Source organism: Mercenaria mercenaria, chromosome 10 (genome assembly GCF_021730395.1).
Source record: "Mercenaria mercenaria strain notata chromosome 10, MADL_Memer_1, whole genome shotgun sequence".
NCBI lineage: Eukaryota > Metazoa > Mollusca > Bivalvia > Venerida > Veneridae > Mercenaria > Mercenaria mercenaria.
The window spans coordinates 78,032,986-78,058,635 of NC_069370.1; the positions used below are offsets into that span (position 1 = coordinate 78,032,986).

Genomic DNA, 25,650 nt, shown 5'->3' on the forward strand with positions numbered 1-25,650 from the left:
AATTTCCGTATCACCTTCGGGCATGTCCGTTGTTGCAGTCGCTTGTTTACGGAAAGGTGTGAACGTTTGTATTAAGACACAATGCATAAAGGACAAAGGGGATTCAATGATTAAAATGTGTGACAGTCTCGTTCTATTTCAGCAAATATAACTAGTGAACAGAATATAAAACACGCAGATTATTATAATTAAATACAAGAAGACAATACAGTTACATAGGCAATATTATACTTTATATACTGTATGTAAACATAAAGCTACTATCATTGTAAAAATACAAGTATCATCACGGCACACTATCTTAAAGTCATACCTGGTACATGTTTTAAAGTTTTTAGCTAACGGATTTTTTCGATTTCCACTTAACAGCCACTTTCGCAACATTACGATTGGAATGACAAATGAAAACTGAATTTTTGTTAGACTTTAATCAATCATCAGATATTTACTAGTAGTAGCTAGTATTCACAATACGTTCACTGACCAATTATCGCATTTTCGAGAGATTAAAGGTATAACACTGAAGTAAATAATTTCAAATAAATCGTACTTTCTTTAGCCCGCTAACAGTGAAAAAAGTTGATTTCATATTCAGTATGGCGTATAATTACAGCAGAAACACATTACATAAAATTGCCGACGGTTAAGTTTATTTCCGAAAATCTTCGTGAATCTCCGTAAATCTCTGAAAGCCTCATCTCGGACAGCGCTAAAATTAGACAGCGCTAATTCACGTCCACGCATTAATTAGATATTTCACCAAAAATTGCGTTTGCGCTAAATTTTTGCCACGCTAATAAATGTACGCCTACAGTATGGTTCAGTAAGATATACGTATGTGTGAAATTTCATGACATAACTAAAGTACAAAAAAAACTACTTGAAAATAACTACTTCAAATTCTGTGAACAGTTTTATTTACAAAAGATGGGTACAGCAATGGGGAGTTCCATGGCACCATCATATGCATCTCTCTTCATGGGAAAACTTGAACAGGATTTCCTTCTCTCAAGGGGAGTTAAGCCATCTCTGTGGTTACGGTTCCTAGATGACATTTTTATGATTTGGAACCACTCGTTAGAAGAGTTAGAGTCCTTTATCGACGATCTTTAATTTCATCCAAATATCAAATTTACTACTACAATATCAGAAAGTACTAATTCGTTTTTAGATGTACAAGTATCCAAAAACAAATCGCTAGGAACTGACACTGATATTTACGTAAAAGAAACAAATACCCATCAATACCTAGATTACACCTCTTGTCATCCGAAACAATGCTAAGATGGAATCCCATACAGTCAGGCAAAGCGGTACAGGAGAATTATTTCTAATGACGAAAAATTCAACTCATCTCTTAATGATTTACGGAGCTACTTCAAAGATAGAAATTTTCCGGATTCTGTGATAGACAGTGCATTCAATAAGGTGTCGAGGTCGTCACAAAACGAAGCCCTGACGCCTTCAGATAAAAATAAAACAAGTGTTATTCCATTCACCGTAGAATATATTCCATCATTACCAAATATAGGTGGAACAATTCACAAGTATTGGGATCTTCTGAACATTGCAAAGAATACAAATGTCAAATTTGTTCATGACGAATACAAACCTATAGTGGCGAACAAACGTACAAGAAATTTAAGCGACAACTTAGTAAGTTCGGACTTCAAATTGAACACTAAAACATACATCATGCAGAAATGTAACAGGAAACGATGTTCCCACTGTCTACGAATCAACTCTGGATCCTCATTTAGCAGTACAGTTACAGGAGAAACATTTTCTTTACGATATGATACAAACTGTCAATCTAAAGACGTTGTATACTTAATAACGTGTAAAAGATGCAATATGCAATATGTTGGGCAGACTATGCAACCGATTTCACCGCGTATGAATAGCCATAAATTTGACATATCTAATTTTACAGATCCTGCATATTCCACGTTGGTTGCTGGTCATTTTAATCAAGATGACCATAGTATTGACGACTTCACATTTATGCCTATTGATGGGGTAAATAATCAAATTAACCGGTTATGCAAGGAAACATTCTGGATTCATAAGTTAAAAACACTCAATCCTGATGGACTTAATTCAAAAACATTGTTTAATGTGTAATGAATTTTACATGTATATGTGTTTGTTTAGTACTATTGCGTTTTTTTCCTATTTATGTTTTTTTTTATATATACTGCTATAGGAAATCCTGTATTCTTATATCCGTAATGTACTAAACTTGCTATCTGTTATTCACATTAATTTATGTAATATTTTATTATGTATTTATCCTGATGAAGGCGTAAGCGCCGGAACGTTGATAAAAGATAAATATGCACGTGTTGTTGTTGAATTTTACCATCGTATAACTGAAGTACAACAGAGTCTACTTCAGTAGAAAAATATATATGTGTCACGTTTTAGCATTAATATCACATCATCGACGTTAAGTATAATTACTGCGCTAAGTCTTTGTCTGGAAAGTATGAAGTACATATCTCTTGTTTGCCGAACCAATAAAACCCAAAACTTGAGGCTTAAAGATATCAATGTAGTCTCTATGTATACATGCTTTCTTTATGGCTATTGTAAATAGCCAAGTTTACTATTCATTAATTTCGAGTGTATACTTAACGAAATAATAGTATCATGGTATCACGTCTGGTGCAGAATTTCAGAGAGAGACAATTGTGCTACAAGACTAAGACGAAATACAAGGGTCTCCGAATACCGCCCCAATGTTCCGTACTGACTGAACTACATGGTCGCTTACTAACTTACTTCTTTATTGCAGGAACTAAAATCATGAAAAATATTTTTTCTTAGACTTTACCATCCCCTTCCCCTTCTGGTCATGACTTGATGTAAATAAGTCGTAAAGTGTGATACTGACTCTAACATAGAAAACACGTATTACAAACAATCTAAACAATCTAAAATTGAATAAAATGCCTACTTCTTGATATCAAAGAACGTGTCTATTATTAACGTAAAAAGTCAAAAGGGACAGGAATTTCCGGTTTTGAAATAAAAACCATTTCTTGGATGTCAGTAAATCATTTTTTGGATATAAGAAAAGTATGTGTTTCTTGTTATAAAAAAATGTGTCTCCGGCATCAAGATATTGATTTCCGAGATTAAATATGTATTTCTTGACGCATGTAGCAAATATTCTTATACTGCTAAAATGTTCTTTTTTCATGAATAAGAATGATATACCTATGGATATGTACCAAGCGAAAAAGTATTGTGTCTAAGTTTAAAATTTACCTGCATCCCAGAATGGTCTATGAAAATAAAAAGTACAGGCAATTTTGATTTTTCTATGTTAAGGTCATATGCCTAATACAGTTGTAGGTTTTAAGCTTAAGTGTTTGTATGTGCTGTCTTTAGGAATGATATAAGGGCAATTTTGTATCATTTTGTGAAAATAAAATGCCCAATCTCCTGTTTGCCTATTTCTTTTGGTTCTGACCCTCCAAACCACTGGCACCAGAACAGAAAGAAAATGCCTCTGTGCATGTTATACCTTACTCCTAGGTATTCTATAAGAACCATGGTCATGAACGGGAAAATATACTAACTCGTTTCAATCGCGCATTTCATACCTAAAACACGCAGTTCGGTAAATGTGTAAGATGGATATCAAACAAGTGGCAATTTATCTTTCATTGTGTACCGGTCACATTTCTTCAGTACATCTGATCTTAGAAAAACAACGCGTAGTTTATAGTTAGTTCAAAGTTACACAGAAATCTTGCTTGAACTTCCCTGGTGAAGTTCCGTTCTAGATTACAAAACCATTCTGATTGGCTGTTGTGAAAATGTTTGTCAATCGTCATTTTACTACACATGTTCGCTAAAATGTGAAAATGCAGCATAAATGTGCAAAATGAATAAAATAAACAGAACAGATGCAGACCAAGATACGATTTCAAATTAAAGATCATATACAAGATGAATTTCATTCATCATTTCGAGTTTTAGTGTAAAATTGTGATTTTTAAAAAATCTGTTTTTGTTTGTTTACATTTCGCCAAACATGTGCACACTGCCGTGACCTCTAGACCGGATGTTCATTAAGGAAGGTCACGCAAGTTTTTTTCTGTAACGTTTACGAAAGCATAAAATATGTTGATAATCTCAGCAATATGGAATATTGAGACAATCTGACTGATGCACGATGGCTTGTTCAATATACTAGGTACCCATTCACCGAACTGCGCGTTTAAGTTGAGAAATGTACGATTGAAACGGGTTAGTATATTTTCCCCTTCATGACCATGGTTCTTATAGAATACCTAGGGGTAAGGTATAACATGTTCAGAGGCATTTTCTTTCTGTTCTGATGCCAATGCTCCAAACATCAACATGATCATCTAAATGTATGGCTGGCTGGTGGGCTAAATATACGGTTTGTGGGTTAAAAATGAGTTTAGGTACGAAAATACTGTCACTGGTAGTAGACATTTAAAAAGAGGTGTATAGCGAATGTTTTGTACATGCTTTACACTTCATCATGTGATGTTTTCAGCCGGACGCTTCTTTTGCTTTTAATGATTAAAACGAGTAGTAAATAAAATCTGTTAAAATATCCTTTCGAAGCAAAGAATGCAACCAAGAAGAAGAAGGCTTGGTTTGATTGAGTCTGTTCATGAGGGTTAATGAAATGTGCAACACCTCTCACGCCCCCTAGCACCGGCTTAAGCGGAACTCTATTACACATTATATTGAAAGGACTCCAAGATCCCAAAGGACCAGAAAATATAACAACACTGAATCCAAGTACGGGTAAACCGTTTGTAGGACACTATATTTTGAGGCAAAGATGGTCCAGTTGCACACTTGTACGAGCTGTTCCGTAGTATCTGCAAATGACTGACCTAAAACATGTATATTTATAAAGCATGTGTCCTGGCATAAATGGTGGTAAGAAAAGTGTCTAATAACCGTTTACTTTTTTCGCAAATTTAATCTGAATCTAGATGGACAGATGCCCGTTTCCGTTTAGTCCGACTTCTGTTACCTAAAGTAAGCTGAAGAACCCGGCCGTCTACACGGAAGTAGGGAAATCAATTTAAGCACTTTTTTATTTTTCACACAACCAGTGTTCGTCTGCAGGAATCATTAATTCTATAAACATCAGAAATAACCAGTTGAATACAAAGGCATATAAACATTTACCTATCTTATTAAAAAATGCAACCGGGCCACAATACGAAACTGTCCCTACCACGTCAGACTATGCTATTTGGACACTGAAAGAAGCAAAAAGAAGTGAAGCTAGAGGGTTGCATTTCAGAATTTGTATCTTTTTTGGGAACACCCCTTTTTTCTTATTTGTCAGTCGCGATATAGTTCTTTACGGGAATACAAGTGTCCGAAAATCTGATAAGCTATAAAATGAAAAAAGTGTGAATGTCATCCGATTGTTCAGAATTCATTTAGCATTGGAAACTCCTTCAAGGGCTCCAATGATTACAAGCCTTTTAAAGATAAATTTTAGAAAGACTGTGGAAAATATACATAATTTATTCTATTTCTAAAGTGAACGCGGCGAAAAGTAAATTACTTTATCGGACATCCACTTTTAGGAAAATTAACACGTAAGGCAACACTCAATATAATGTTAATAGACTTTATTTTTATTTCTTCTGGAATGAACAAAGCAAAATCCAGTGCTTAGAACGTAACAAATTGGAATAAATTATTATTATTATTATTATTACTATACCAGATTTATATAGCGCCCTTTACATGATAAACACGTCCAAAGGCGCTTTACATATACTGCAGCCATACAGCGCGCGAAATCATCCTCTACTAGTACAGACACAGAGCTATTAGACCAGAGGGACAGAGTGAGATAAAGCCCCCAGAATAGACAGAGAACATTTCAGATACAGACGTGTCCGGCTAACTTAGCCTAGCTCTTTTCGAATAGACAGTCTGGTTCTTTAAAGTGCCCGGTGTATAGCACCGATACACGCGAAGCCGTCTTTCCTCGGAAGAACCGGTACAGGCCTCTAGTTAGGTGGGATACACTCAAGAACATCTCAGAAATTTCCAGTGCCTGGACCGGGATTCGAACCCCGGACCTCTGGATTGACAGTCAAGCGTGTTACCACTAGACCACCGGCCCACCTTTATTGACGACATAGTCTGAATATGGGCCTTTATATAGGAGGAGTGTGACCTCAGTAAACTGTACATATCTTTCGTAAACCTGAACATTTTCGTGATGAAACTTTGTAGAGCACCACTTAAAAAGTACAGGGAATAAGGTAAGCCTATACCGGGGAATAAGGTAATGTGTGTCCGTTCTGACTGGTCAGTCATGTCAACAATTCTAAAAACTGACTTTGTTTTCAAAATACAGTATTTCATTATACATTTTGACAAAATATGTTACATTTTATGTGTTTTGAAAAACGTTTTATAAAACGAATTTATTCTGCTATAATAACAATGTAAACAAGGGCTCATCTTATTCGCGCAAATAATACTTCAGTAAAGTATCACAATTCATATCTTTCTCGTCTGATATTTTGTTTGAACTAAGACTGTTCTAGATAAAATGTGATATTTATGTTTCGATATATGGAACGCCGTACACGCCATAATGCGATAATGGAAGTCTATGGGAAAATAATTGGTGTTCTCCTTTACCCTGAGGCGAATGTTGCGGCGAGCATTTAATTTCTCCTCAGTGATTAAGATATCGTCACCCGATAACTTAAAATTATATATAACTCTAAAGTTTGGTTTCAGCTGCGGTTTCTCAGAAAATATGTATATTAAAGTGGATACTTTCTTGCAAATTTTTACTTTGTTTTGATGAGCAAAAGTTACAGAAATGTAAAGTCTGATTTCTTCGTGTCCTTGTAGGCTTTGTCTTATTTCACATTCTCAGGGCCCTGTTTAAACTTTCCGCGTATAAAGGGATAACCTACACTGTCCAAAGCGATAAGTTTTACATACGATGCTAGTCTGGCTATTTTCTTAAATTTAAGTTTTGTTAGCATGTTCCCTATCAATTAGCTGCAGGGCGCTTTACTGTCATAGGAATTCAGAACCAGTAGTAACTATCCCGTCCATCTGACATAGCTAGGTCAGCATCAGCTATAAAAGCCTGACGGAAGAAAGGTCAGTTTGCAAGATCCATGCACGTTTTGAGGAGAAAAAGAACACAATTATATAAAACTCGAAAAGTTGTTGAACAACAGACTTATATCGTGCTTTCTGTTACTATATTAAGTGTGTTAATGATTCATGTGGTGGGGATACGTTATATTTTCACAGTCAATTTATTAAGTGAGTATTAAATTAGGGTCAATACCATTTGTGTATAATGTTTATCATGCACACATTCACTCATACACTGCGATTTTGGTTGATACCCTTTGTACATTTTATGCTGCTAAGTGTACTGTCAAATACTGGATACGTTTGTTAAACTTGCCAAAAGACATATACATCAGAATGTGTTATGATATACTTATGTATTATGACAATATTGGTTACAGTAAATGGGTTACTGATAATACGAACTCATTTTTATGAAAATGGTTATAGGTATGTGTGAGACGCACAAAAGGTTGACAACCCTAATTTGTTCATACTGCTATATGTACAACGACTGAAGGACCAGTGTATCCAGGAATGGAAAGATAGGTGTGAACACAATACAAAACTGAGTTAATATAAAAGGTACAAAACAGTATATGCTGTTGAAAAATATGTAAATGTGGTTGATATTGATTCATTTAGCATTAAGAAGTTCTAGACATTCTCTTATGAAACTGAGTTTGTTCATGAGAAATAATGAAATGTACAACAACCCTCACATCCCCTAGCATAATAGAACTGACTTCATGATCCCGAATAACTAGAAAATATTACAAAATTGAGTCCAGTTAGGGAAAAAGTATCGGGTAATAACTTGATCCAAAATTATCATTCCGTGACTAACATAAAGCAGAACTGTCTATTTACCCAGAGAGCACATCCTTAAACTTTTCATTATGAAATCGGCCTGTGGAGATTGAACACAGGAAGTAAATTAGCTCTCTTCAGTTAAAAAACTTAGAAATATTTAATGTCGTATTTTGTGTGTAACGTGGAAATAAGCGCTTCATCTATACTCCAGTACACTGTGACTTTCCAAACTATGTTTAATGCCGTTAAAACTTAAGCCATAGGAGAAATTTCAAAACACATTTAAAAGTTCGTGTCCAGTACATTAACTTAACTGCAGGAATACAATTATTAAATCATAACATAAACGCATTTTATCTACCTGTTATCATCCTTTACAGTGCATCGCATGCAATAATTGTCTTGATCAGAACATTTATTTGTGCAGTTGCGACCATAAAATCCATCTTTACATCCATACACACAATCCTCAGACGTTGAGTTACATATTTCATTTCCTCTGTCGTCGGAAGGGGCACAGTTCTGTGGACATTCAACGGAGCAGTTTGTTCCAACAAACCCATCCTTGCAGCCATGCAAACATTCTCCTGCTGTATGATTACAGGTACCGGTCTCGTTCTCGGATGGAAACATGCAGTTTGCAGGACATTCAAAAGAGCAATCTGGTCCAGCAAACCCATCCTTGCAGCCATGCAAACATTCTCCTGTTGTATGATTACAGGTCCCCATCTCGTCGGAGCATTCACTGCTACATGTTATGTTTTTCGCTCTTGAAACAGCTGCAAAAGACATCGACTTATGTCAATATGAGAAATTTAAAGATTATGTCAGTAAAAGAAGTGAATGACTATGATTAGTATTATTAGGTGTGTAATTGTAAAGATATGGGAACGGACAAATTAAATACTTATAATGTTCCATTTTACAAACTTAATATAATTGTAATTATATGCATATTTATAATGAACATCATAATTATCTTTACCAGAAATGAATTGATTGTGAGACACTTGTGCTACGGTGAATAAATGACAAATCAAGCTCTAGTTTAAGTGCCATTCAGAGTTTAGGGGAATTAATGACTAAATCAAGATATAAAAATTTAATAAAGACGACAATGGTACAAAATTAAATTGTTTTCCGTCTTAGACAGATGCATTAATCTTTACAAAATCATATATAACACGTACTAAATCCAATGTAAGTGGTACCGTGCTTGTTACGAACTATCAAATTTCCTCCTGTTAAGGACAAGTTTTGCGCACATGTTTTGAATACGTTGCATCTTCCGTACCTCACGGTTAGCTACACCATACATTATGACATTGCAATAATCTAGATGTGAAATAACTAGAGACAAAACTAAAATTTCAGTGGCTGCTTTTGTTAAGTATTTTCGGATGCTCTTAATTCAAAGGTAATTCAATATGGCTGTACGACATTTGCGATTTACATGATCTTTAAAGTTCAAGGTTTCGGTTTCGTCAAGAAATGCATCGAGATATCTAATTTTGCTTTCACTTTTGGAATTTGTAAAACATTTGTTCAATTGAGGTCTGCTACCAAAGATAATAGGTAAGGGTAGATTTTATCGGAAGCACAGAGCACCGAAAACACAGCCCCAGAGTCACACATTTGCCAACAACAAAAAGAAGCTGTAATGGAAAAATATTTCGAACGGGTTGCTTCAATCATCCAACAAGTACATATCAATTCATGTTAAATATTGATAAAAGTTGAACAAGTTGAACAAGGACGAATATACGAATATACAAGGGAATGACAAGTTTTATAAAAAAAACAGTCGCACTACAACGTAAACCACAATAGCGCAGACACTCATGTACCAAAGATAAGCATACAACTATGATTAACTGAATAACATAGAAAAAAGAAAAACAAACAAGCAACACATAAAAAACAGTAGGACACCGTTATAGACTCACAAGCATACAAGTGCACCCACACAAGAAGGAAAAAACAATCAAGTACCGTCTTAGGATTCGGCTGCCGATACAAAGGGGAGCCACGAAAACTTACTAAAAGTGAAGTGGGAGGGGATGCAAAAAGTAGCGTAAATGCAAGGGAAATGAGCGGGCAATAAGGGGAGTGAGGTGGAGGAAAAACATAATAAGTTCAGTTTTGGAATTGTTCATTTACAGTTTGTTTCTATTCATCCAGTCAGTGATTATAACTGCGAACCTTTCAAGGTCTCCGATCGCTTGTGAGTCTATGGAAACAGATGTAGGACGAAAGCTTTTATTGCTATATGATCATCAGCAAACCCGTATACTGATATGGATTTTGGAATAACATCAAAATGAATTCCAGCAGTGAGATACAGCCAAGGACCAAGGCAACTGCCCTTGGGCACACTGCATTCAAGATGGCGGTCTGATGAATATACATTGTTGATATTAATCTTACAAGTCCGTTTCTAATATATTAGGCAGTACACGCAAACTGATATTTTCATTGCGCAGGAAAGCTTTGAATCAAATTCATATTTATTTTCTCCGACTTTGTTAGAATATGCAGCTGTCGTATGGGATAATTGTACTAATTTTGAAATTGTAAATGAAATGGAACACTGCCATCCTTACCACTAAATAATCTCAATAAGGAAACAGAATGTAGTAAGGAAATCATAATTAAACTTTCAGAATAATTTATAATAAAAAGCGTTCCATGTAAGAATACAATGACTTTGTAAACACTCCAAATACTTAAGAATGTATACATATATTTTACAGTGAGATCAAATATTGTGTAAGGCCACACCAAATTAATGTCTTGGTCGACGGACTTTTTTTCAAAAAAAAAAAAAAAAAAATTAGGAGCGGCCGAGCAAAATAAAAAATATATAAATATTTTTCTTTGAATTTCACCTATTTTTGGAGCGGGCGAGGAGCGATTTGAAGAAAAAAACCCTGTCACAAGAATCAACAAGAACTGCAAAAACATATCAAAAAGGCTTGGAAATACACAAAAGATCCTTATATTGAAGGTTTAATGACAAATTGACCAAATAAAAAACATGGCAGCCACTCAACACCTGACTCCAATATATTTTTATGTTTACCGGGACACGCTACATTGTAATATTTACAAACATTGAGAGAAGGGACAACAGGCGGATACAAGAAAAGCTGGCATTTCTAGTGTATAGAACTAATGTGTTCGCTAAGTTTTTATCCTAGGCAAACCAGTGTCCTTGCCACATAAATAAAGCGTTTCTCCTAAGATTCTATGTCCCAACATAAAAAAATAAGAAAGCTGTTACTTTCAGGTAGTGTATAACATAAATTATTATATATATGGAAAAGACTGCAATCATCTCACCCGTACATTAGGTACCCATGATCTATACATTATAGTGTCTGTCAACTTGCAATGCAATTTCGCCAGATGCCAGGAAATCCATCATCCACTGATGGCCCTATCACTTGTAAATCCAATGACTAATTTTGCAGTTCAGTTGTTCTTTGTTTTAACATTTAACTTTGGCAGATAAAAAAGATACTTTTGATGCTGCAAGTCTTAACTAAATGCATTATCATCATCAGTTTCTTTTTGACAAATAGATCTGATGATACCCATTAAACAAATCAGAAAAAAAACTATAAAACAGTAACATAATTTTCTTGTATTTAAACCCTACTTGAAAAATAAAAAAAGCCTTTTAAATTAATGCATGTTTCTCGGATTGAGAGTTTGTAGGTTCTTAAGGATTACTTTGCCCTAATTAAGTTCCATGTGTGTTATTTCTTACAAGTTATGAGGGTAAACAGCAGGACAAGCATAAAATATTTTATGCGTCTTGCTATACACAACATATAGAATCAGTGAATGTGCGGATGTCAAAGGCCTCAACCTAGAATAAACTCAAAAACATGTATGTATTTCCATTGTTCTTACTATATTTGTCCTAAGAATGCACAAACACACTTCACAACAGACTTACCCATTTATGATCTCAAGGTAAAGTATGCACATCATGGATTTATAGACTGGGTATAGGTAAAAGAACTTCTTCCCACCTGTACAAAAAGTATTATTATTACCAAAATTGAATTCACTCGAAACCAATGTAAGTTTGATGGGCATTTTAGAATGGACAATGATGTAACACTGGTTGTGTAGTCCTTGAACTATACGACCATATCATTTAACTGCTACCCAGTTATTGCTGATATATTTGTATATTTTAAGGATCGCAGCAAAACTTTTGTTCTTATCACCATTTATTATTAGATGACACTGTTTTAAATAATGACTTCCCTAACGACTTTTCCAAGATATATTTATATAATGTAACTGTCATATGGCCTGTCAATTTTGCAACTCGTGCAATAGAGAGCTTGAAACATGTTCTCCTGCTGTTTTAATGGAAAACTATGATTAAAAGTGTCAAATTTTATGAATTCCTGTCGATTCACGATGAAAAAGGCACTCGAATACAAAACGGCATTGGACATTCAATGCCAGGACAACATTTGGCATTCGAACACAAAAGGAAATTTGACATTCGAATCAAAAACAAAAAATGGACATTCGATTTCAAAACGACATTGGACATTAGATTTCAGAACGACATTGGACATTCAATACCAGAACGATATTAGGCATTAGATTTCAGAACGACATTGGACATTCGATTTCAGAACGACATTAGACATTTGAACCCAGAACGTCAGTGGACATTTGAATCCAAAACGACATTGGACATTTGAATTCAAAATGACACTGGACATTCGAATCCAAAACGACATTAGACATTTGTACCCAGAACAACATTCGGCATTCGAAACCAGAAATATTTGACATTTGAATCCAAAACGACATTGGTCAATAAATACCAGAACGACATTGGACATTTTAAACCCAAACAACATTGGACTTTTGATTTTAAAATTAAATTGGACAATCGATACCAAAACGACACTGACAATTCGATTTCAATACGACATAGGAAATTCAAATCCATTACGACATTTGACATTCGAATTTGGTACGACATTTAACATTACATCCCAGAACGACAGTTGACATTCGAATCAAAAACGACACTGGACATTCGATATTAGAGCGACAATGGACATTCGGACACATAATGATATTGGACATTTGAATCGAAACCGACATTGGATATTAGATATCAGAACGAAATTGGATAATCAACCAAGAACGACATTGAACATTCGAACCTAGAAGGACATTAGACATTCGAACGTAGAACGGCATTTAACATTCGAATTAAGAAGGGCATTGGACATTCGAAATCAGAACGTCTTTTGACATTCAATATTAGAACGACATTGGACATTTGAATCCAAAACGACACTGGACATAAGATATTAGAAACACATTGGATAATCAAACCAAGAACGACATTGGACATTCGAACCTAGAACGACATTGGACATTGAAATCCAGAACATCTGACATTCGAATCCAGGAGGACATCGGACAATCAAACCTAAACCGACATTGGGCATTCGGACCTAGATACACATTGGACTTTCGAATCCAAAACAACATTTGGAATTTGACATCAGAACTACATTAGACATTCGAACCAAGAACGACATTAGACATTCGAATTCAAACTGACATTGGACATTAGATATCAGAACGACTTTGGGAATTCGAACTCAGAAAGACATTTGAAATTCGAACCCAGAACAACATTGAACATTCGAATTCAGAACGACATTAGACATTCAAACCCAGAACCCATCTGACATTTGAATTCAAAACGACATTGGACAATCAATGCCAGAATGAAATTGGACATTTGATTTGAAAACGACATTGGACATTCGATACCAGAGCATTCTATTTAAGAATGACATTGGACATTCGAATCAAAAACGACATTGGACATTCAATAACAGAACGACATTGGACATTTGAACCCAAAACGATATTGGACATTCGAACCCAGAACAAAATTGGACATTCGAAAGCAGAGCGACATTGGACATTCGCACCCCGAGTGATATTGAACATTTGAATTGAAAACGACATTGGACATTAGATATCAGATCGACATTGGATAATCAAACCAAGAAAGACATTGAACATTCGAACCTAGAACGACACTGGACATTCGAACCCAAAACGGCATTGAACATTCGAATTTAGAAGGACATTGGACATTCGGAAACAGAACGACATTGGACATCCGATGTTAGAACGACATTGAACATTCGAACCCAGAACGACATTTGACATTTAAATCGAAAACGACATTGGTCATTAGATATCAGAAAACCATTGGATAATCAAACTAAGAACGACATTGGACATTCGAACATAGAGCGACATTGGACATTGAAATCCAGAAAATTTGACATTCGAACTCAGGAGGACATCAGACATTCGAATCCAAACCGACACTGGGCAGACATTCGAACCTAGAACGACATGGGACATTCAAATCCGAAACAACAGTGGGAATTCGACATCAGAACTACATTAGAAATTCAAACCAAGAACGACATTGGACATTCGAATCCAAACTGACATTGGACATTAGATATCAGAACGACTTTGGGCATTCGAACTCAGAAAGACATCTTAAATTCGAACCCAGAACGACATTGAACATTTGAATTCAAAACTTTAATAGACATTTAAACCCAGAACGATATCTGACATTTGAATTCAAAACGACACTGGACAATCAGTGCAAGAATGAAATTTGACATTCAAAACCAAAACGACATTGGACATTTGATTCTTAATCGACATTGGACATTCGATACCAGAACATTCCATTTCAGAATGACATTGGAAATTCGAATCAAAAACGACATTATATAGATACCATATGGCAGCGTGTGTGACACTGATATTGTCAACCCGAGGGCACAATGTCACCCGAAGCGAAAGCCGAGTGGTGGCATTCTGTTCCGAGGGATGACAATATCAATGTCACACACGCTGCCATATGGTATTTATTTTATTATACCGAACAAAACTAAACACATAAAAAAGTTTTAAAACTGTTTTTGATTCATTTAACAGTTTTATCTTTAGCGCGGTAATCAGTTGTGTACACATTGAATAGTGACGTCATTACAATATGACATTGTGTACAAGGGAGGCAATCATATAGCTAAAAAAATCCTGAACAGTTATTTGCCCTTATATGACATTCAAAATATCAGTCACTTTCGCTTGGTCACGTGTCAAAAAGGTTGAAAATGTTTCTGATAGTCAAAATATCTCCTTTTCGGGTAATGGGATTTTACCATTGTAGACAAAAGTGAGGTATAATAATGGACATTCAATAACCTAACGACATTGGACATTTGAACTCAAAACGACATAGGACATTCGAACCCAGAACGACATTGGACATTCAATTTCAGAACAACTTTGGACATTCCAGCCCAGAAGGACATTGGACATTCGAATCCAGAACAACATTGGACATTCAATACCAGAACGACATTGGACATTCTAACCAAAAACGACATGGGACATTTGAATCCAAAATTAAAATGGACATCCGATACCAAAACGACATTGAACATACGAACATTCAATTTCAGTACGACACTAGAATTTCATCTAGAGCGACATTGAACATTCGAATTCAGAACGACATTACACGTTTGAACCCAGAACGACATTGGACATTCGAACCCAGAATAACATTGGACAATTGAATCGAAAAAGACATTTGACATTAGATGTCAAAACGACATTGAGTAATCAAACAAAGAATATTGGACATTGGAACCTAGAACAACATTGGCAATTCAAAACTAGAACGACATTGAACATTCGAATGGAGAACGACATTGGATATTGAAAACTAGTGGTACATTGGACATTCGAATCCAAAACGACACTGGACATTCGATATCAGAACAACATTGGACTTCCGAACCCAGAATGACATTGGAGATTTGAATCCAAAACGAAAGTGGACATAAAATATCAGAACGAAACTTGATAGTCAAACCAAGGACGAAATTTGATATTCGAATCTAGAACAGCATTGGACATTCAAAACCAGAACGACATTTGACATTCGAATTCAGAACGACATTAGACATTGGTATCCAAATCGACATTGGGCATTCGATATCAGAACTACATAAGACCTTCTTACCCAGAACGACGTTGGACATTCGTGTCCAAACTGACATTGGACATAACATATAAGAACGACATTGGAAATTCGAACCCAGAACGATATTGGACATTCGAATTCAAAACGACGTTGGACATTCGGTATCAGAACGTCAATGAACATGCGAACCAAGAACGACATTAAACATTCGAACCCGAAACGAAATTTGATTCGAATCCAAAAGAACATTGGACATTGGCACCAATTCCTGAAAGTCTGCGAGTCGTCCCGTAAGTGTTACTGACCTTTTTAAATGATTTAAAAAGAAACAGGATCTACTAAGTTAGTGTTATATCTCTTGACAGCTGTTCCTGAAAGTCTGCCAGTAAACCTGAAATTGTCGCAGACAGATCTGATTGGTTTGAAAGGGCACAGGGATTGCTGTGTTCACTCACTTGGCACAGGTTTCTGAAAGTCTGCAAGTTCTCCTGAAAGTGTCGCAGAGCATTCTAAATGATTGAAAAGGAATCAAGGACGATTTGGACGATGTTTTCTCCCTTCGCACTGTTTCCTAAAAGTGTGCGAGTCTTCTTGAAAGTGTCACAGACCATGACAGGTTAGAATGTCCAATGTCGGTTTGGATTCAAATCTCCAGTGTCGTTCTGTAGTTCTGAAATAGAATGAATGTCGTTCTGGTATTGAATGTCAAATGTCATTTTGACTCGAATTTCCAATGTTGTTCTGGGTTCGAACGTCCATTGACTTTCTGGGTTCGAATGTCTAATATCGTTCTGAAATCAAACGTCCAATGTCGTTTTGGAATCGAATGTCCTGTGTCGTTTTTGTTTCGAATGACCAATGTCGGTCTGATATCGAATGTCCAATGTCGTTCACGGGTCGAATGCCATTGTCGTTCTGGGTTCGAATGTCTAATATCGTTCTGAAATCGAACGTCCAATGTCTTTCTGGATTCGAATGTCCAATATCGTTCACGGGTCAAATGCCCAAGGTCGTTCTAGGTACGAATGTGTAACGTCATTCTTGGTTTAATTATCAAATGCCTCTCTGACATTTATTGTCCAGTGTAGTTTTGGATTCAAATGTTAAATGTCGTTCTTGGTCAGGGTTGTAGTAATGCTAATGCTAATGGTAATGCATTAGTAATGCATTATTTTTTTCAAATAATGCCAAGTAATGATTAATGCCACAATTTTAGCATTGAAAATAATGCTAATTTAATGCCAAAGTAAGTAATGCTAATGCTAATGCTTAGCATTACTTGGGCATTATTTTTTGTATCACTGGAAAAAAAATAATACACATGTATGCTATTATTTATACAGGTTATAGCAGTTCTCTAATGGATTTTTGTTTGATATTAATAAACTGTCTGATGATATAATTGCCTTTTGTTCAATGTACACCTGAAAGATTTTGAAAAATACATTTAAAACCTTGGACAACTCCAAGATGCATATTTATAATAGCCATAGAAGTGTGACATAATTAGATTTGTCACCCAAAATATCAAACAGAATCTATTATCTTTTGACACCTTTTTATCAATTAACACTATGCCACTGATAGTGATGTTTAAGACCTGTTTAAGGCAGCTAGCTTTTACATGTCATGTTAAATTAGGCTGTTAGGGAGCCATTAAATAGGTACTTGACTTTCTCCAACAATTTAAATGCTCATGCATGCTGTACTTCCAACATTAGGTATTTTTATTTTTTTTATTATTTTTTTTTATAAAGTAATGGTAAAAGAAAAAAATCAGAAATAATACAAGGAAGTCATACACGTATTTAACTATTCATGTAGACGACCTAGACCTAGGTAAACTAAAATGATTTAATGAAAAACAATGTATGTGATAATAACATGCAATGATTCTCAAAAAGTAATGGTAATGCTAATGCTAATGCACCCTATGTAATGCTAATTTAATGCATTATTTTAATAAAAATGAGTAATGCTAATGCTAATTTAATGCCATCTTTTTCCAAGTAATGCTAATTTAATGCATTACTATTGCAAGTAATTATTAACAACCCTGTTCTTGGTACGAATATCCAATTTCGCTCTAATATCGAATGTCCAATGTCATTTTGGATTTGAATGTCCAATGTCGTTCCGGATTCTAATGTATAAATATCATATGGCAGCGTGTGTGACATTGATATTGTCAACCCGAGGGCAGAATGTCACCCAAGGCAAAAGCCGAGTGGTGACATTCTGATTAGAGGGTTGACAATATCAATGTCACACACGCTGCCATATGATATTTATTTTATTATACCGAACAAAATTTTGTACAAAAAAAATGTTTAAATAAAAATAGTTTAACTTTCATCTTTAGCTCGGTAATCGCTGTGTACCGTGACATTGAATAGTGACGGCACTACTATATGCGTACAAGGGAGGCAATAATTTTGCTAAAAATTGAAGCAGTTACTTGCCCTTATATGACCTTCAAAATATCAGCGCGGTCACATGACCTGACAGTCACTTTCTCTTGGTCACGTGTCAAAAAGGTTGAAAATGTTTTTGACAGTCAAAATATCTCTTTCTCGGGTAATGGAATTTTATCATTGTAGATAAAACAGAGGTATAATAATGTCCAATGTCATTCTAACATCGAGTGTCCAATGTCGGTTTTAATTCGAATGTCTAATGACGTTCTGGGTTAGAATGTCGAATGTCATTTTGAAAAAGAATGTCCAATGTCGTTCTAGGTTCAAATGTCCAGTGTCGTTCTTGGTTCAAATGAAAATGGTCGTTTTAGGTTCGAATTTCCAGTGTGGTTCTGGGTTCAATTGTCCAGTGTCGTTCTGCAATCCTATGTCAAATGTCGTATTGGTTTGGAATGTCCAATGTGAACCGGTTAAGAAGGCTTGAAACACATGTGTTTTTATATTTTGGGATAGCTAAGTTGTACCGAGTAACAGGTAAGCCTGGTTCCGGTAAAGCAGTTTATATAGAATATAGCAAATGTACGACAGGCTAGTATGGCACGATTCGTTTAAAACAAAGTACCGGATAAATTAGAGTTCATCTAATGTACAATCCTAATACAGTTTAAGCAGTTTTTAGAATGACGATAAAATACAAAATAAACCTATTATGAATACTATGGTTTTGTTTCGTATTAAAAATCAAATTATGTATCCAAATAAGCTACTGGAACTTAGTACATCAACATTGATTTGGTGTTTTAAAGCCAACACCATATACGTATTTACATTGAAGTTTTACTGTCCCGCCTGGAACGATATTCTATTTTGATCACAGATTGGACAACATGTACGCACGCATTGAGTATATATACTATATACTGACTAAAGATTTTACATAGGTTTAATAGTGTAGATTCAATGCGTGCGTACACTCAATGCGGGAGATTTAATGCTGACCACACCATTACGTGGGCGCTATATTTTTACACTTCGATTGCACACGTGAATTATTTCAAAATTATTCACAAGAAAACTGTTAATTATTACCAACACAATACTTGTCCCAATAATTTTTACATTTTAATATTCAATATACTTAAGTGTAGGTAAGTATGCATTTGTTTTAAAGGATATCGGGCATTGGTTAACTGTATATATTTCAACAAGCGCAACATGATGACTCTGTGTTAGACAAACGCTTGTTTACTTTGTGCAAAAAACATTAGGCAAGTTGAAATCCGAAACGCCAGAGTAAGAGGACTGTCTCACATACATAAATATGAATATCTTAGCATTGCAATTACATTTAGTATGCGCAATAAAACATTTAGCTAAATACAATAGGGTTATTATAACAGTAGCTTGATCTGGGATGCAGCATTCGAGTGGATTTTGCCAGATCGGATCTCACGAGACACGCAAGCGCCGAGTGTGATCCGACCTTGCAAAATCCACGAGAGCCGAATACAAAGTCCCAGATCTAGCTACTGTTATAATGACCCTTTTATTATATACCTATACCACTTTGATTCTACGAAATCTTAAAGTTTATTGACATTAAATGGAACTAAGTGATGTTTTTATGTGTGCTATTTATAGAAATGTGTCAGGTCATGCATATTTATGAAAATAGTCCGGCAACATACAATACGGAAGGTACGATACGGAATTTTAAAGGTACTATACGGATTTTTTGTCTGTCTGTTCATATTTAATTGTGAAATACAAGCCGAATTTTCACAGAATTTATATAGGTATATAATAAAGAAGAATATATCTAATAACAAGGGATATATTTAGGTTGAACCACGAAGTGGTTGAGACCTATAATTACCGTATTCCAGAGCTTGCAAAAATATCAGACTAACCATTTTCACTGAATGACAGATTAATCCGCTGCAAGGTTTTTGCCCGTTTTTTTTCGGGCTAATCGACAGATATTCTTATTGATATAAACTGTTTTCTGAACATTGTTCTACAGTCGGTTGATATTTTCATACACATGTAAATACAATAAGGTTAAAGAATGCGTCATTTCGTATTAAAATTATGTTTTTAAGTCTGTTGGTCCATCAAGCATGGCTAGGTTGAAAAGCGAAGGTGTATTCCTTTAAAACACTTTTGGAAAAACCCAGACGTGACTGAAGCGCACGAAAATATGCCGTGAAAAATATAGTTCAAAACGTATAGCAAAGATTTCTTTAGTTTAGCAGTAATACATAATGCACTCGTTAGTAATAAAACAGCATATGATCTGACTCATTTTTTAGTTGTATAGGATATAGATCTGCATGCGATTCTTTCTATTGTTTCGAATGACAAGGGAGATCACTATGTAGGAGTAAGCTAAATAATAAACTGCTTTATTCAATTTAAAAATAGATTTGCTTTCTGAATTACTTCCCTTTATTCTTATTTTACCTTATTTTTGTACAGCTTTTATAATGATCGATTCATATCATTTATTATTTAACATTTTATTTTATCGTTTTAACATCTTTGTAAGATTTATGTAAAATTGAGTCAAAATATTTGTTTAAGATTTCCTTTTTATAAATAATTATAACAGTAGTATATTAACTGCTTATAAAACTCCACTTTAACACGGAAAGCTACACGTTAGAAGTTAAGCAAATGGTCGTGCTGCATGTGCACGTCTGGTTTACTTACATATTTGTCTCGATATTTAATGTAACAAACTATTTTAGTTCTTACCAGATAAATAATTGACATTCCTTGCAAATTCTGATTATATTTAGTTATCAGCGGTACTTTACTATGACTTTTAACAACATTACATCAGTTCCGGATTATTACTTTAATTTTTGTTAAATCTAAAAATTCACATGAAGGTTGTCATTTTGATAAACGTTAATAAAACAGAATAAAAGCTACAGAGTTTTTAAAATAGATTATTAAGCAAAATAGAATCAAAGCAGTACATAACGAGAATTTATAGTCGGCCAAGTTAAAAATCTCATCAGAGCTTATATTACTTGTAATTGTCTTTCCGACTCAAGTAATAAATCTTATTTTAGAATATCAAATGTGCGTGTTTGCCTGATGTGAAGTTTCTCGATGTTGGCCTACATATGTGTCTCCGATAATGAGACTGTTTGATTTCTTTTTAGCAAAATTGAATCATGGCATAGCAAGGGGGCATTTGCGTCTTCTCCCGACGATTTTCGTGTGCATAGTTTTTTTTCTTATCTCAAAACTGCATGGAAGTCGAAACAGCAGGATGTTGGGGTAGATACAGGTCTAGATTCTAGCCTAGTGGACCCCACTGACTTCTACTGTTGTTTTAGCAGGGTCGGTCGTTTGTACAAACATTTTAACAAGGTAGCGGAGTTTAAAGACAACAACCCATGAATTAAAGAAGTAGCTAAGGTTGCAACATTTTAATGTTTTGGTGTCACGATTACTTAAGTCGTGGCATCAGTACATTTTATTTCTAGGGTCGGCTAAACAAGAAGTTGATTTCGCAGAAATGTGTAGATTTATACAACCCTTGCTCCAAGAATTGTGAAAGTTGGTGTATTAATTATGTGATATCGTGTTAAATTTTGTAAAATAATTAGATTTATCTATTGTACTCGATACTTTGAACCTAGCTACATACAGGAAGTTGTTTCATCTACATAGAAATACTTTTTAGCTCAACTATTCGGAGCTATCCTACTCGCCGCGGCGTCGGCGTGAGCGTGAGCGTCACACAAATGTTAACGTTTGCGTACCACCCCAAATATTTTCAAAGTCCATTGAGATACTGCTTTCATATTTTGCATACTTGTTTACCATCATGACCCCAGACTGTAAAAAGGAGGAGGCAACTCTATCAAGCATTTTGACTGAATTATGACCCCTTTTCGACTTAGAATAAATGTTAAAGTTTGCGTACCACCCCAAATATTTTCAAAGTCCATTGAGATACTGCTTTCATATTTTGCATACTTGTTTACCATCATAACCCCAGTCTGAAAAAAGGAGGAGGCAACTCTATCAAGCATTTTGACTGAATTATGGCCCCTTTTCGACTTAGAATATGCTTATTGTAATGTTTAAGTTTTACTCATTGCTTATATTATACTATCAAGCACTGAGAATAGTCGAGCGCGCTGTCCACTGACAGCTATTGTTAAAGTATGTCTTCTAGCTTATAGACTAAGTTGAGAATAAGATTCTTATTTGTCAAAACATTATTCTATATATCTGAAAATTGTGTTTTTGATTTGTGGAAGTCGACAAAATGGCTCTTCTTAATAAGTAGCCTTACTTTTTAATACATAACGATTTGTCAAGAAAACATTCACTCAAACATTATATGTACAATAGACTGGTGAACATAGAAAGTAGTATAGATTAGGTCAAGAATGTGTATTATTTGTTGTTGCCTGCTGCCAACTGTAGATTTGTTCTTTAGTCTTCGGAACGCTATAACATACTGTAATCCAAAGACCGACACGCAGAGGTACATTCAAGATGGTATACATGTGTAGCTTTTGTATTCTGAACCTTTCTAGAACAGTTCTCACTTATATGCCAATCCTGCTAGAACAAATCACAATTCTCGTTTAATTTATCTATTAAGCCTCACAATTTAGCAACTGTACAAAAAAAACTTGAAACCTAGCAAACAGTCATGGGAGTTGAGCAAATTTAAAATCTTGGCGATCTGATTACTTGAAGAATGATCTTGGAGTTTAACTTATGAGGTGTTAATAGAAAAAAAAAAAAAAACCCTTGACACATAGCAAACATAAATAATATTGGAGTTGAACTATTGGAGATCTGATTACTTACAGAATAGCGTTTGATGCCCTGGCGAGCAGTAGAGTCAATGACACTTTGGTTTGTTTTATCTTTCTTGAATGATAAGCGCAGTTTTGAAACAAGGGAACCGCATTTATGTACACAATGAGTTTGTAGTTTCTGTTGAATACTAGTAAACGTTGTTTGGAAACGCAAAAATGGTATAGGTAGACAGCAGGAAATACAAACTTTACTTTAACTTTACCAAACAGCTTCGACTAACTTTTTGAACGTAGCTTAAAACATCAGCAGACATTCTTGTTACAAACAAGCATAAATAAAGCATAAATAAAGCTGATATTTTATATGAAAATAGGTTTAACTAGTCGGGAAAAATCTATTTATATGGACTAAATTCGAGTAGACCATGGTGGCATATCAGGCGAATAACTACCTTCATGTCTTGAATACCAGCCCCAGTGAAAGTGAAGGTTACATACACACTTCTTAACTTAAGTAAACGTCGGACTTCAATATTTTACGATTTTGACATTTCATATAGTCCGATGTTTTATCAAAGTTTTTATAAATTTCCCGGTAGACCTTTCCGCAAAATATCTTGCGGAAGGTTTTACAAGTTCACGGTTGAAGTGACTAAAATGTGATAGGTAAATTCCAACAACGGACAAAGAAAACCTTTATAACAATCCATTGAACATACTGTCTTACTGAAATTAACGAAGACCTGTCCTCACTTTGAAAGTGAAATTTACACGCATTCGCTTTTGCATCACAACACGAAATAGTCGAATTTTCTTTATTATAAAACATGAATTGAGACGCAAAGTATTCTCATGGTCGGATTTTATAAAAAAAAATGCGGCCCGTTACTCAGGTATTGTCTGTGTTCATGATATTTAATCAAATTACGCTAGAATAGTCTGTGCTATGTAGGAAGTAATTCCTGGCGCAGTTTAAATTACGGTAAACCAATATATCACTGGTTTGAGAGTTTCCTATATTACACTTCAATAAAATAAGGTTGAAATTTTTGCTATGTAAATGGCTGTCATTCAATTAAACTTGACAAAGGAACATGTTGAACGTCCAAAAATTAAAAGGCCCCTTTGCAAATTTTTATGTTATTGAACTAACTTCTTACTAGAACCACGTGTTTTTTTCGAAAGGTTTCAACCTTTCTGTGCTTTCAGCGCTTTGATTTGTATTATGTAAGAAAATCCTCTTCTGAAGGCTTTTTTAAATATATACTTTGGAATGGATTTATAAATTATTCTTTCTTTTTTCATTAAATTAAAAACAAAACAGGTGGAAATATATGTATATAATTATGTAGAGTCTAACAATGCAAGCATATAAATTAATGTAGGAAAAATTAAAAATATTGTTCATGTGTTTACCGATTTGGTAATAAAATAAATGCAACAAAAAGGGTAAGGATATATTTACCGGATGCACAGAACACCCCAAGACAAGAAAGTTTATTTGTTGCGTCCCAAGTAGAACTTTTATGCAAGTAAGAAAAAGATTTATCCGTAATGATATCATTTACTTACTTCCTAAAAGTAGAACTACAAATCCTACAAGCTCGATCATTCTGTAAATTCCACTTCTTCCTTAACTCACATCGACCTTCTTTTCTAAATCAGATTTTGTTTTCACAAGACAAATGTCCGTGTTGAAATGAAAACAAATTAAATTTGATACAAATATAGCTTCGCACTAATAAAAATGACAATCACCTGTAGTCGCATTTCACGTTTGAACAGAAAAGAGGAAGTCTGAAAAAGTAAGATTGCTAAATTATTGTGTTCATCAACAAAGCGTAACGTCCATCTTTTATCTTCCCGGTCTACAAAAAATGTTTTCATTGAATTTAGCCTGCGCAGGTATATACTTCCCTTTAACGTAAGATATTTTAATATAAACTTGGCAGAGGTGATAAGTTTGTGTATAAACTACACATGTATATTTTACTACCTGTTTTGCTAAAACGACAGAAATTAGAATTGAATGAAATATTTGTTTATTTTTTTGCCTTTTACAGTTAATCAAATCCTATTTTATTCTAGATCTGTTGAAATATGCATTTGATGAAACAGAAAATTCTCTTTTAAATTTATATAAAAGCACACTTAATGTACTGATTGTTTTTGCAGAAGAGACAGCATCAAGTGGCCTGAAGAAACAGGCCACGATACAGATATCAAAATAACTCAGTCCAGGTGGGATTTGAAAACTTACTATCATGCATTCCTCCGCCTGTTCCATCAGACACACCCAAAGAGGGAAACGTAGCTGTAAAGAGGTTAAACACAAAACATGCGGTGTTTCTCAAGATAGATGGGCCATAAACACTTTTAATGAAACTTTTTATAATTTCACAGATAG

The 25,650-nt window shown here is 34.8% G+C and overlaps 1 protein-coding gene across 1 annotated transcript in view; it reads right to left on the reverse strand.

Annotated features, from left to right (window-relative positions):
• LOC128546259 (multiple epidermal growth factor-like domains protein 10) overlaps nucleotides 1–25,221 on the reverse strand; it is a 57,601-nt gene extending 32,380 nt beyond the window's left edge. Inside the window, exons 1-2 of the mRNA XM_053516555.1 lie at nucleotides 24,816–25,221; nucleotides 8,303–8,720 (exon numbers count right to left, since the gene is read on the reverse strand). Of these exons, the coding sequence (XP_053372530.1) occupies nucleotides 8,303–8,720; nucleotides 24,816–24,855 (458 nt within the window). The 5' untranslated portion in view covers nucleotides 24,856–25,221. The remainder of the gene's footprint in view (nucleotides 1–8,302; nucleotides 8,721–24,815) is intronic.
• Between the last annotated feature and the right edge of the window lie 429 nt (nucleotides 25,222–25,650).